Source organism: Alosa sapidissima, chromosome 8 (genome assembly GCF_018492685.1).
Source record: "Alosa sapidissima isolate fAloSap1 chromosome 8, fAloSap1.pri, whole genome shotgun sequence".
Taxonomy (NCBI): Eukaryota; Metazoa; Chordata; class Actinopteri; order Clupeiformes; family Clupeidae; genus Alosa; species Alosa sapidissima.
The window spans coordinates 10750526-10765358 of record NC_055964.1 but is presented as its reverse complement, the minus strand read 5'-3'; the positions used below and the strand labels follow the sequence as shown (position 1 = coordinate 10765358).

Below are 14833 nucleotides of genomic sequence, written 5' to 3'. Positions count from 1 at the left end.
CCCACACCCTCACAACCTCCCGTGGGATGATTGACTGAGGATTATGCACCATGGGAAGCAGTTGCACATGGCTGGCTAGCAGGCTGGCTATTTTTTTTATTTTTTATGTGCAGCTCCTCCACAACGCAAACTGCTGACGCACTCTGGTTATCGCCAGCGCCTAATGCCAGTCGCTTCGCCCTCGCTGCTCAGGAGAGAGGGACCAACAAAAGCCAAAAGTCCCCAGCCTAATGTTCACAGCGCGGCGTGGGGAGACTTTCTCCAGGACTCTCTGCCTCCGAACGCTATTATTTTTTATCTTCTCACTTCAGAAAGTGCATTATGGCTGAGAGAGAGGAGTTGGCGAAAGAACAAGCTGACTGGTAATGGAACAACGGGGCATGACTAATACCTACAGGATAAAAAGAACTTTTAATGCCCCCCGATGCTAATGTGCAGTAGCCAAGATAAAAAAAGGCATTGCATTGTGTGCTCGCGTTGTGTTGATGGGGCAGGAGTGCGGTGGACGAGCGGAACGCAGTGGCATAAATCGTGGCTAATAAAGTGCCGTTATAGTGTTGATGCAGCGGGGTCAAAGAAGGGCTAAAATCTTCCACAAAAAGTAGCTTCTCTGTAGGTCTAAGAGGATCGAAAGTTATTTTTAGTGGCCTTTTTCTGATTCCCTCTTTGCTGGGAGCGTTTCCTACAAACAGGATTAGAGCGAAGCCAAAGGGCTTAATGTAAAGAAATAGGAAATTGCTCAGACTTGACTTGGATTTCGCACCATGAGAGCACTCAGTAGTGAGAATAAAAAGTGGAAGATGCTGTTGTGAGAGTGAGTGGTTTCCGCTCGGGGGACGGCGGGGGGGTTGGCTAGGAAGATAATAGGACCCTCTTGTTGTACACTCATCAGGCCACCACTTACAGAGCAGTGACCTTGCCAGTATAGTGTGGCTAAAAAGCTGAGTGAGAGAGAGAGAGAGAGAGAGAGAAAGAGAGAGAGAGAGAAAAAGAGCAAGTGGTTACACAAAGCGCTGAGCAGGGAAGTCTTACCCAGGCAACGGCCATGATCCCCAGGGCAAACAGACTGGGCCCCAGCAGATTCCACAGGCCGTGGCGGTCCAACTGCAGTGCCATGGAGAGAGACATGGCCCCCAGCAAGTACAGCACCTGGTGGCACAAGAGAGCAGGCTGCCGGTTAGAGAAGTCCCAAAGGGAGAGGGGGGTGGATGGAGGAGGGGCTGTGGAGCTTTGGAGGTGGACAGTGAGGAGGTGGGCAGGCAGCAGGGCAGGCAGGGGTTGGACTGGGCTGATGGACTCTGAAGTCCGGAGTTAGATGAGGTAATTGGAGCGGTCTCTCTAAAACACGCATGCACATGTCCACACACACACACACACACACACACACACACAGTTGCCCACTGATCTGACATGTGTGATTTGATTAGCAGCTGCATTCTGCACTGCTCAGCGAAAAACAGTTGCCCTGGAGGAAAGCAGCTGTCTATCTCTCTCCTTCCCTCTCTCCCTTTCTCTCTCTATCTCTCTCTGGCTGTTTTCTAGTCTGGTGACTATCCATTGATTGAACTAGAGAAAGAGAGAAAATGCACCTGAAATACTTTATTTGTGTTTACCGGACTAGACAGCAAAATGTCAACAACCATAAAGAGGCCCATGACAGATTGCTGACAGTCAACTATTCCCCTCCTAAGGTCACACAACACTTTAAAAATTATCACATTCACAAAGATTTTAAACATAACCCTATAATGCAGATCTTTCAAAGAGCATTTCTGCCATTGAACAGTCCCGGTTGAAAGCTACCAAATCTTCTGAAACCACCAAATTAAATCTTTCTGCCAATGGCAAGTCAGACCCATTAGCCATCGATAAATAAAAAGCACTAAACCACAGGGCTCATTCCCCATTGACCAATGCGCCATGTCTATTTCAAATGCTAATGGTCGACTGAAGCCCGACGGAGACGGACCGGAGGGTGCAACAAAGAGGCAGTGCTGCACCTGCTTGATAATGGACTTGAGGCGCGCCATGGCGATGACCGTGACCCACACCGACATGAGGGAGCCCAGGAAGTCGCAGAACTGCAGCACGTCATACTCCATGATGCAGAACACAACAATACCTGGCTGGTCACAGGCATGATAAAACTGAGAGAGAGAGAGAGAGAGATGAAGAAAAAAGGAGGGAAAGAGAGGAGGGGGGGCAGTGGGGTGGAAGGAGGGAGAGAGGGAGAAAGAAAAACAGAGAAATGATCAGCAGGATCACAAGCCATCAGAGAAACAACCCTAACCCTAACACAACAGAGAGAGACTGAAAGAAAACACACACACACACACACACACACACACACACAGGAATATTTCAACTACATATAGATAGATTGATTGATAGCTATATACTATCCAGACGGAATTTATAATTTAGACAATTTATAAGCAATATGTTTATGTATTTTTAATCAAGCTCTACTGTTCCTTTGAAAGCGTTGGCAATACAATGTAGGATTTGTCACACCAATAAAACACATTGGAATTTAACTGAATTTAAAGAAAAGAAAGTGAGAAGAGATAAGAACAGGCCACACATCATTCTGCCAAAAATACCACAAATGTGTGGTAGTCGCTAAACGCTAAACGCATGTCATCTTGTCTAACCCCTACGGGACGCAGTGTTCAGCCGTGGTGTGAAACACAGCCGATGGACGACGAGGGCTCACCGTGGAGAAGAACATAGTGAAGATGTAGACGGAGGCCTCCAGGAGGTAGTGGCTGCGAACGGCGATGGCCACCGGGGGGACGAACATCAGGTTGCTCAGGCACAGCAGCAGAGTGGAGAGGAGCTGGAAGCCGTAGGAGTACGCCTCTGTGTTGTCCGTGCAGCCCCAGCCATCCCAGCCTGAGAGAGAGAGAGAGAGAGAGAGAGAGAGAGAGACAGAGATAGAGACAGAGAGAGGACACACACACACACACACACACACACACACACACACACAAACATATTCTCTTTTAAGGCTGAAACATTAATTAATATGGAATTGAAATTACAATTTCAACTAATGCAATTAGCAAATCGCAAAAAACGCTGCAACTAATTGTGCAGCTACCAAATCAGATGTGGTCCATCTGAATATATATATTTGGAAGTTGTTTGTATATTTTTATTTTCATTCTTGAATTAATAGAGCAATTAATAGTTCACTGTTATCTTAATTGGCAATGCATCATCAGATGTTTTGAATGTATTATGCAGTGGATCTTGAGCTGAAGTTTCCAATTGCAATATCATTCAGAATTATCGCTTTTAGATATTTTCCCCAAATTGTGCAGCCCTATTCTCTTTCTCCCTCTCCTTCTCTTTCACACACACTCACAAAAACATGCACAAACATACACACAAACACCCATGGAAACACATCCACCAACAAATCCTCATCTTTCTCCCTTTGTAAATAGCTTCATAAATATAGATTGAATCCAGTGTGCCTGCTGAGTAGTCCACATGGCAGAGGAAATCGACACGGTACACCCCAGTCTTCTGTCGCCTTTTGAGCTCAGTTGGATACATAAGATATACACCAACACAGATAGACAGGTGTATGCATATCTGTATCTGTAATTACCACTTTCCAAAAAAGCAGAATCACAGAGAAATAAATGAATAAATAAATGATAATTCAAACTTGGCGGGTGCCATCATGAGATCGGTTTTCAAGGCACTTTAAAGAAGAAAGACGGAGCGATGCTTAAACATCGACAAAGGGCTCTTGTGCTTGTCAAAATTGTCAAAATGAGGAGAATAAAAAGAGTCCAAAAATGGGGACAATACAAAAGCAACAAAGAGCATCTGTTGCATGAGCACCATCATTAGAGGGCTAGATGTGTGCGTGCTAATGACATCGCTATCACCCACTCGATTCTGGAGCCAGCGAAAGAAGGCGGGACCCGGGCCTCCATACGAGAAGAGTAATTAAGAGCGTGTGATTAGCATATTTCCTGACGTTATCACGCGTGCTATAATTACAACAGCACCTCATAATCGGAGATCTGCCGTTCATGGTGAGGCAGAAACTTGATTGACACACATGTAATTGAAGAATTTAACATAACGGGAACGACTGATTGGCGTGCGATTTTTCAAACGCGACGATTACATTGCCGTTCGGAAAAATACTGGCGGTGATTAAAATCATATTAACCTGGAGGATGGAGAAGGGCTTTAAATATATGGTATTACACAAATGGGAGCGTTTTTACTCGAGAATCATTTGCATGTCATTAGTAAGCGAGAACACCTGACATGCGTATCAGGCAGTCTATTGCACATCGGACACGCACATCATGCACATCACTCCATCTAAAACACACACACACACACACGGTCGAGACATAAAGATTATGTACAGTATTTGGAGAAGCTATTCAAAGGGAAGCGCTACCTGCTTTGCACTCGCATGCTGCATACAGGTAGTTGTTGGTGCGAAGCAGCTTGCACTGGCCGTATGTTCCGCAGTCGTTGATACATGGCGTCAAGTAGGAGCGCAGGTAGACTTCCACCGTCACATTGCTGCACACCTCAAACCTTCAGAGACAAATGTGAATGGAGAGGATAAGAGGTCTGTGTGAATTAGGGAGGCTGCAATTCAGAATTGCTTCACTGAAACGATACTATACAATTATAGCCAAAATTAAGCCAAATTTGATTTGAGTGCATTACTGAAAGAGATGTACTGTAGAAGGGAGATTGCCAGTTATTTTCTATAGATGGATAAAGAGACTTCTAATTTGGGTCAAGCCCATCTCTCTGACAGTGGCATAAAGGAAATAAAAAAACACATGTCAGCAATTAGAGTGGAAAACATCTAACCAAAATGTGAAAGTGATTTCAAATACCAAAAAGTTGGTATTTGAACAGACTCTCTCCTGGCATTGTCTACAGGAGGCCAGTCCAAGTTTTATTTTATAAAATCAGTATCTCCAGTTCCATTCCAGACTCACAGTAAGTCTTGTATCAGCAACTTCGCAAGTCTTATTTATTTTTGTATGCATACCACGTTGAACTAAAAAAGTGGTAGTGTTGCTGCTGTCTGACCTGAAACACGACTATTAAAGTCCATAGTGATATCAAAGAAGAAAATTACTAACATGCTTTGCCTTATTTGAGAATTATGCACACAAGTCAGCCATCAAAACATGATCTGAAATGCATTAACCTCACAGTGAAATAGAAAAAAAAATCAGGACTAAGAAAACTAGATGTACCGCATAGCGGTACAAAATATGACCGCCGCTCAGTCCTGTACATCCGTTCCGCGAAAATAAATCACACTTCAATTTGTCTCCATATTTTACTCCATCCCCCACTCTTGAAACTTTTGTGTATGCTTGTTTGGCATGCCTGAGTGTGTGTGTGCGGCTGCACAGAAAGTACCCTACTGGTGCTGAAAAGGTGAATAGATTGTAGAATAGCCAAAGAAGATGTAGAATTGTTATAAAACCTTTAAAATCTCTAAACAATCACAAGTAGGGCAGTTCATCACAGTTCATCCATTGCAACTGGATTGATGAAAGGTCACTTACACCTGTAGGCTACATTGTATTTGGGAAAAGCAAAAGGTATCAGCATAATGTTATTTATTTATTTATTTATTTATTTTTTATGTATTTTTAAACAAAAACATCTCTGTCAGTTCCATGCCGTTTTCAACAGCTATCAAAAACAAAGGTCATTTTTGGATGGATGGATTTTTTGTGAATGTTTCTTCTTCTACATAAGATTTTAGTCATCTTTAGTTCATGTAATACTTTATTGTCAATGCACAAATTAAGTAACAGTAGTCTGAAACGTTATTGTTAATGCACAAATTAAGTAACAGTAGCCTAGTCTGAAACGAAATGCTGTTTTACATCTAACCAGTGGTGCAAATAACTGACATGTCCAAATGGGCCTTGATGAAATGCGTCGCTAGACTGTTCATACACATTTTAACGGGCCAAAGTTGAAGAGCTTTTGTCCGTTATTGTTAGTGCAAATATAGGCTGATTCATGTTCCCTTGCATTGTTTAACTGAGGTCCATGGCTAGTCTGGCTTTCATCAGACCAAGCTCAATCTTTTAAGAAATCAAAAAATAAATAGCGGGCAGATCAGGCTGGGTTCACCCAGCCTAGTCCATAGGCACCCGATATTGTTTAATTTTCCGATTGAGATATACACGCTCTGGCTATTCTAAATGCAAAAATGCATCAGGGAGTTATGACAAAACGGTAACTAACAAACTAGATCCTAATAGAAAGCTGTTAGCTTCCCTAAGCTACAGGTAGGATTATAAGGTAGGCCTATTTACAACATAAATTGTCAATAGGCTATGCTGGCGACACAAATAAAATCTCCTTTGGAAACCAATGGCTTACGCCTTACAGTATCAAGCGGACTTAAACTGTCATATCGTGGCGAAAAGTTGTAATAACATTCACGCAGCTCCATGAGTCAAGGAAAGCGCTTATGAAGTAGCCACTTCTAAATGGGACCCACTACACAGTAGCTTAAGGTGTTTTGCTAAAGCAGCCATAATGAAATGAAGGTGTCATTGTTTGGATACTAAACACACACGTGCTTTTTAATTTCACAGACTACAACTACCAAGCTGTAATCAAAGCACATCGATTCCCCTCTCACACCCTGCACGCACTTAAAACAAAATAAACAGGCGTCTCAGTCTCACGCATGTATAGGCAAAACTGTATCAGACCGGTGTAACGTTGGTAAATCTTCCTTTGCACAGAATGATTTTGTAGCACGTGCAATAAATGACAGTCGAAAGATACAAACAGTGCTGCTATACATTTGCTTGGTATAACCGCATTTATAGTTTTCTACAAATGCAATAAATCAAATGCCTCCATCACTCAACCAACGCTAACGGTAACATTACCTAGGTCCTTATTGATATTACAAGATTAACGTACCTGCAGTAAAAACCAAGCATGGAGGATAAACATCCTCAGATTTATTTCGGCTTCAAGAAGAAATGGGAATTACACTTCATGTGAACATCGTCCTATCCTTATTAGATGTTCGCTGCGGTAAATTACAGTCCTTGTATGAAGCGTCCATTGTTTTTTCCAACTCACTTTTAACTTCCAACAAAATTACGTCTCACTGCAACGATGCGCCATCTAGTGGACAAACGACTACTTCTCGCCAATACTGAAAATGCAGCCATGATGATGATGATGAATATTTATTTTGGCTTTCTTTTAATCCTACTGATTTTCATTTTTTACCGGGGGGCAAATCACAAATGAGTGATTATGAGCCAGGTTGATGTGGGCCCTTGAGACCAACATACCATAAAAGATTCACAGAGAACTGTGTCTGCCCTACCCTCCTTTCGGGGGGTCCAGTCCAGCGGGGGGGCTGCAGATGAAAACGAAAAATGACGGTTCCATGCTATCCATGTGGGGGTACATGCCCACCAAGTTTTGTGTACCCCGGTCTTTCAGTGTCCCGGGAATCCTTGTTGGTGTACGTCACTAAATGTACACATAAATTATTTTATTGTAAGGCCCCCCATGAACGAAAGTACACAAAACTTGGCATGCATTCGGAGGGTGTCATAATGATCCTACACTTTTAATTTCGTGCAGTTTTGACCTTGTCAGCCAGAGATATTGTGATGAAAACACCTCATTTTTTGCTTTTTAATTTTTAACTAGGTGGCGCTATACATGAAATAAGTGGTAATGGGATGGGTTGACATGCCCCCTTAAGACCAACATACATAAAAAAGGTGGACCTCCTAGGCCCTACGGTTCTCGAGATATTCACAGAAAACTGTCTCCGGCCACCTACAGGCCAGTTGGTGTATAGTAACATAAATTAATTTATTGTGTGGCCCCCCATGAACGGAATTCCACAAAACTTGGCGTGCATACAGAGGGTGTCATAATGATCCTACACTTCCAATTTCGTGCAGTTTTGACTATGTTAGGTCACAGATACCTTCAATTACAACACCTCATTTTTACTTTTTTGTGTTTAACTAGGTGGCGCTATACATGAAATGAGTGGTTATGGAATAGGTTGACATGGCCCCTTGAGATCAACATACAAAAAAAAAATGGTCCTCCTAAACCCTACGGTTTTCGAGATATTCACAGAAAACTGTGTCTGCCCTACCCTCCTTTCGGGGGGTCCAGTCCAGCGGGGGGGCTACAGATCAAAACGAAAAACGATGGTTCCATGCTATCCATGTGGGGTTACATGCCCACCAAGTTTCGTGTACCCCGGTCTTTCAGTGTCCCGGGAATCATTGACGGAAATTTGGGCATGCGAAAAAGAAAAAAAAAAAAAAGAAAAAAAAATCTGACTAAACCTATATGACCGCCGCTTCGCTGCGCGGCGGTCATAATAAGATGGAAGATGGAATTACTGCAACAGTGAGAAAGGGGAACGCAAATAAAGTTTAGACCCTTCCCTGATATTTATTGATGTGCAAAGACCAGAGGATTTGGCCCATGTACCCAAATGGGGCTGGATGTGGACAATTTCCTACTTTTACCGGCTACAGTCCTAAATGGTCTATCTTTACGGAGTGACTATTTGCACCCCTGGTACAATTAGCCTTGGCCACACAGCTGGGCTATTCACACCCTGTATGATGCGTAAAGTGTTTTGGCTGAGATATGTAGAACTGTAAGTGCATGTGTACCAAGGTCTCTTCAGAGAAGGCACACAATTTGAAGAAGAAAGCAGCTCAAACTTAGCCTGACGAGCCAGACCCACATTAAAATGTAGGGTCTGGGCACTCACCGTTCGCAGTGCTCAGTCCGAGGGGCGGGATAATCGGTTGTCTTTCAAATTCTCTCTGCACGCAATAGGACAGCGCTATGAGTTATGAGCTATGAGCGCTAGTTGGCTAGTTCAAACTTTTGCCAACTTAATAAAAGCTTAACTCGTGTCACACTGTTCACCAACAGCAACATTATCTTATTTGTTTTCAAGTAGCAGGGAATTCAAGCCAAACCGTTGCAACTCTGCCATCAATCATTATGTTAAGCCCGCCTAACAACTCTATACACGATTTGATTGGCCTGATAGAAGTTTAATTTTTCGAGCTCACAAGCCAACGGAGAGTTGCTAGACTACTCCTGGCAGCAAATTTAATTTGCTGCCGCTAGGGTGCGTCTAAATTTCTAGGCTAGCTCAAACTGTCAAAAAGTTTTGATTGCAACAATTGTGAAAGTGTGAAAGTGATTGATAATGACTGACTGACTATTATTGTGTTACATGCTCTAAATGTAAAGCACTTTGAGCTGCATTCTGTGTATGAAAGGTGCTATGCAAATAAAGCTTATTAGTATTATTATTATTATTATTATTATTAATTTGCTAGTTCACGCACTAGGGTGTAAATAGCACACATTACTATACACCAGGGTACGAATAGCATCCACTTCTAATTATACAATGATGCAAATAGCATACAGTATATTATTTGTACTGGGGTGAAAATAGTCCAGAGTGACTATTTGCACCCATGGTGGTACAATTAGCCTGGTCCACACAGCTGGGCTATTCTCACCCTGTATGATACGCAACACCAAATGTGTTGCGCATGCACGAAAACATTTGTTTTTTATAAAACAAAGTGAAGAATTGAGAAAAGTTTCAGCACTACTATCTGTTCTGATGAATTTTCTGGTGGAAAAGTGGTGTGTTATTTTCAGAATCTTGAGATTCATGAGATTGCTGTTTGTTAGTTGTTAGTTGCTGTTTGTATCTCATGATTATGATGACGTTCAGGTAAACTCTAATGGAAACAAGTTGCCTGCAATCTTCCAGATATTGTGGAAGTAGATAGCTATGCTGTAGCTATGCTGTTAGCACAACAACCAATTGTAGATGGGTGTCCGTCCGGGATTTAAATCCCTGGAGATTTATTTTGATTGCGGTTGAGAAAAGTAGCTATGTGCATCCCTAAGTATAAGTGCACATGTGTACAAACGCCTCTGCAGAGAAGGCACAATTTCTTTCCACCTTGCTGTAAAGAAGCAATTCTCAAACGGAATTCAGTGTGAATAGGTTAGCATTATTATGTACACCGGGGTGTAAAAAAACAACACACATCAGTACTTACACCAGGGTGTAAATAGCACGCATTGCTATACACCAGGGTACGAATAGCATCCATTTCTAATTATACACCGGTAGCATACATTGATATTTGTACCAGGGTGCAAATAGCCTTTGCCCTATCTTTAACATGGACAGCAAGGGAGCAAACATTTTGAGGCAATTGAAAATCCTCGTTGACTGTAGAACAACTTTGGTCAAATGATCTAAAAGGTCTAAAAGCTTTTAAAAAAGAAAGAAAAAAAGAAAAACCCCTGCTTTTCATGGTTGATTTGCTGTGACTCTCAGGGGGAGAGGAACAGGTGCTTAGCTGACTGGCTCAGAGCAGAGTCATGTCCCCGAACGTTACATAAGGTGCCCTCAGCTTACCCCTGGTCGGTGGCACAGAGCGAGCGCAGGCTCAGATACCAGGTGCCCGTCTGCGGGTATGGGATCCTCAACTTGGTGACGTTGGAGGTGGTATTTACGGTGAGAAGAAACCCTGTCACCGACTCTACACGTCAAGGGCAGAAAACAAGGGAAGAATGATTGGATAATGAGATCTATATCTACACAACTCTTTACAATAAAAGGATGTACAAAATACTTTACTGAGAGTGAAACATTGGAGACATTAGAGGTCAGCAGGAGAAACACAAACATATTACTGAAAGGAAGAACTAGGAAGAATACCTCAGTTTGGCTATACTCTGCATTACAAATTAAACTGTTCTACTTCAACACAAAGGCATAAAGAGCAGGTGTGTGCTGTATGTCACAACACCCCTAAGGACCTGCTAAAAGCATGATCATTTCACTGTGCTCTACTCCCTTCCCTGCCTTGCCTTCATTGCTATTCAAGCTGAGATTTGTGCATGAATCATTTTTCTATGAATCTGATTTGAAAAAGATGGTGTGCACATCAGCAACCATTACATGTTGTATTCTAAGTAACACCAGTATATAAGTTGACACAGATTGAAGATCAGTGAAACACTTTGAGCTGAAGCAAGAAAAGTAGCTTTGAAGTCATATGTTTTGCTGAATACAATTTGAAGGCTGCTGTTATCACACTGTTAAAAAATCACACTTTTATTATCAAAACAGAATCGGGTTTTTTCCTCCATCCTGAAGAAAAACAGTCTCTAAGGGAATGTATGTGACATGATCTCCACAGGGTCCATGGCCTTAGGGTCGTTTGCGCACATTATCCCATTCTGAAACCCATTTACCCTAAATGGGCGACTTTTCTCAGGCAAGACACGGTGCCTAAGTGGCTCTCACTGGCTCCGAGATGCCTCTGATCTCTCATGTAATCTTGTGAATTCAATTCCGTCTCGTCCGACCGACGCACACACCTTAGCCCGAGGATTTTTTGCTATCAACACGCGCTAACCCCCTTATCTCGCTCGACATTGGCGTCTTATCGTGCATTACGGTGCTGTTCTATCATCTATCTGCTCTTGGAAAAACGAGACACGCGCCATAGACGGCGAGCGGGCTAAACCACTGAGGATTTAAAGCGATCTGTGGTGGATTGACCATTAAGCTTGCCTTACCCGCTTCACACTTGGCAGAGGAGTTGTCGGGCAGCGAGAGCGGCATCCCGTGGTTGAGGCATCCGAACACCGTCAGGTTCTCCCCCTTTGCCGAAGACTATGGGAGAGAAACAAACAGAACCACAGCTAAGGGCACAGGGGAAGCAGACATGAACACAAATTACAGGGCAAAAAAAAGGCCTAGCAAATGCCTGATAGTGGTATTAGCATTTGGGCATTGGACCACTAGGGATCTGATAGTCTCACGAATTGCATGGCACAATTTTGTGTGCTTTCAACAGGCCCTAGCACACAGTGGAAGAGGACTGTTACAGCCCGCACCCATCCCCATTGCTGTCCTGAGACTTCTGAAAATAGAGACATTAAACCTCCCACCCTCCTAACCCCCTCCCCTTCCATGCATTATTGAGCGGCCTGCCTGCTGCAGCGAATCCAGGACACAAGGCAAATTAGAAGAACAATCACCTCATACACTTACACGCACAGACACACACACACACACAACCCCCCCCCCCCCCACGCACACACATACACAGACACAGATGGACACAAGCGCACGCATCGTGCCACACAGTCAGACAGAGAGAGAGAGAGAGAGAGAGAGAGCTGTGGGTACAGGAGAGAGTGATAGAGAGAGAGAAAGAGAGAGAGATGGGGATAGAGGAAAGAGAGAGAGAGAGAGAGAAAGAGAGAGAGAGAGAAAGAGAGAGAGAAGCGCCTTGCTGTCGGAGAGCACCGTGTCCTCGCCGCTAATCAGAGCTGTGATTCACACAGTCGCAGGCAGCAGGGCTTTGGGCTGATGATGAGGGCAGTTAATAATTGATGCGCTCGCGTCGCTGCAGTCTCATTATAGCAGAACACCACACGGCACATGGACGCCCTCACAGACGCAGAGCAGAGGAACGCAGCGTGCTCCGAACAGGGTCTCAGCTGGAAGACGCATCCTCGCACACATCCTTTTCACATCCAAGGACCTATTCCTTCTCAGGAACACCAACAAACTGCACGCCCACGAAAGTCTATTTAAAAACAGCCCATTCTCTATTCATTCTCTCATTTAAAACATAGGCATCTGTGTCCTTTGTATGCATGGGATGTGAAGTCTGTGACTGAAATGAGCTGAAATTAAGCGAAGGCCCTCTCCGCAATGGCCACTAGAAAAGCAGAATGGCATTTAAAAAGGAGGAAATAAAAAGAGTGTGAGAGTTCGGCTCTGATTCCACATTTTATCCACTTGTTCTTCCCCCTTAAGCGCTCCGGCTGAACTTTGCTCACACCAATCTCCTTGCCTCCACTCACGGCCCACTGGAAATGACTGGCCTTGGCCTGCCTGCCGCGGCAGCACGAGCACTTATTATAGGGAGAATAAAAGGTGGAAACACATTACAGGGCTGAGTGGGAGGGCAGAACAGAATCATAGGCTGTGAATTTACTACTGTGCACCGTCATCCATCTACTTCTCCATCTATGTATTTTATCTATCTTTCTAATCTGTACAACTGTGTATGTAGGTTATATGCGGTTATATGCATGAGGTTATATGCATGAGGTTATGTTATTTACTACTGTATGCATACCGGTATCTGTCTGTCTGTCTGTCTGTCTGTCTGTCTATTTATCTATCTTCTGAAATGCGGAAGGCTGTTATATTAGTGTTTGCCTCTATAACTGTAATAGAGGCCTCCGTCTGCTATGTTCAGTGCTGTTTTGGATGCTGCATGCTCTGCAGAAATGCATGTGCTGGTGCCAAGCACCTGTGTCAGGCTGGCCCCAGCCCAGGACCTAATCTGGGAAATATATTCTCTGACAATGACTGATGGCAAACGAGGCTTTTGGAGGAGGGCAACAGTTGGACGTCTTTCAAACTGCTCTCCGAAATTAATAACTAACAAAAAGCATCTCGTCCGCCCCACTTCAGTGTCAAAATGACCACCGGACGTGCTGGAGAGAGAGGCCATTGTTTGAGATGAATCCAAACCAGTGACTTGGACAACATTCATCTGAGGATTGCTCTGACAGCTCACCACTGAGACATGGACACTGGATAGCATGTTAGCTCATATGTTCTTAAAGCACATTCCACATGAGATTCCGCAGTGCCAGCTCTATCCAGATCCAGAGCACAGCTGCACTCTCTTCTCTCGCCCATCTACTCTACTGATCTAAATCTGGACAAAAGTGTAGAGAGATGCACAAAAACATGGAAGAGGCGCCCTGATGTGATGATGTGATGCAGAAACCAAAAGTCTTTGATCCCAATCAAACTTTTCGGAGAGCAAAGTGTCCCTAAATATTATAATCAAGTCAGTCACTCACGCCATTACTTGTTTGAAAGCAATTTTCAGAACACAGGTTTTTATATCAAGGCTTTCAATTTAAAAAATATGCAAGCAGGTGCATTTTCCAAAAGACAGAAAAGCTAGGGCTCATTAAAATGCATATATTTTGTGTCAGCAGAAATGGCTTTACTGCAGAAAAAATCTGTAGTTGTATATTGGAGATGCGTCGTAACTATGAGATGGACATGATAACACACATCATGATTGAAAAGGAACAAAAATGTAAAAGTTCCCTGGATTGCTGCCCAGAAGCGTCTCATGTTAAATTTTTAAACAGCCTCAAATCTTTCACCTTCACAGTGCATTAACAAGAAGAAAAATCACAATAATCTCATTTGAGGAGGCCAGAAAGGACATTCAATTCCACACCAATTCATTTGAAGTTGGAAACTAATTAGATTTTCAAAGCCATTCACCAAGCCCAATAATTTAACAAAGGAGCCTAAGACATAACGCAAACTGAAGGCAAACTGAATAATTCCCAGTGTTGTTGCAGGTTGCAGTGGTTCAACATGTTCTGTTCTAGTTTCAGACCCATTCAGCTCTCAGAATTCAACTCAAAGTGGAGCTGTGTGTTTTCTATGGTCCAAGATGTGTCTTACCCTTTGTACTCAGGAAAAATAGGGACAAATGCACTTACGGCAAAACTAGTTTGAGAGCTCCATCTTTCTTTGGTACCACTGGCACATTATGTCCCTCAGGTATGGCAACCTGGTTACAAACAAAATTAGACTACTTTTACTTGAACTGTTACTGTCTGTCGAAAGATAACTACTGTAGCACTGACCTCAACAGCATTGGGTATGTGCATGGGGTCAGAGCCA

At 43.3% G+C, this 14833-nt stretch overlaps 1 protein-coding gene across 1 annotated transcript in view; it reads right to left on the bottom strand.

Moving 5' to 3' along the window:
• tmem8b (transmembrane protein 8B) overlaps window positions 1–14833 on the bottom strand; it is a 117714-nt gene that overhangs the window by 7326 nt on the left and 95555 nt on the right. Inside the window, exons 7-12 of the mRNA XM_042100107.1 lie at window positions 11671–11767; window positions 10502–10625; window positions 4436–4578; window positions 2717–2895; window positions 2001–2147; window positions 1033–1149 (exon numbers count right to left, since the gene is read on the bottom strand). Of these exons, the coding sequence (XP_041956041.1) occupies window positions 1033–1149; window positions 2001–2147; window positions 2717–2895; window positions 4436–4578; window positions 10502–10625; window positions 11671–11767 (807 nt within the window). The remainder of the gene's footprint in view (window positions 1–1032; window positions 1150–2000; window positions 2148–2716; window positions 2896–4435; window positions 4579–10501; window positions 10626–11670; window positions 11768–14833) is intronic.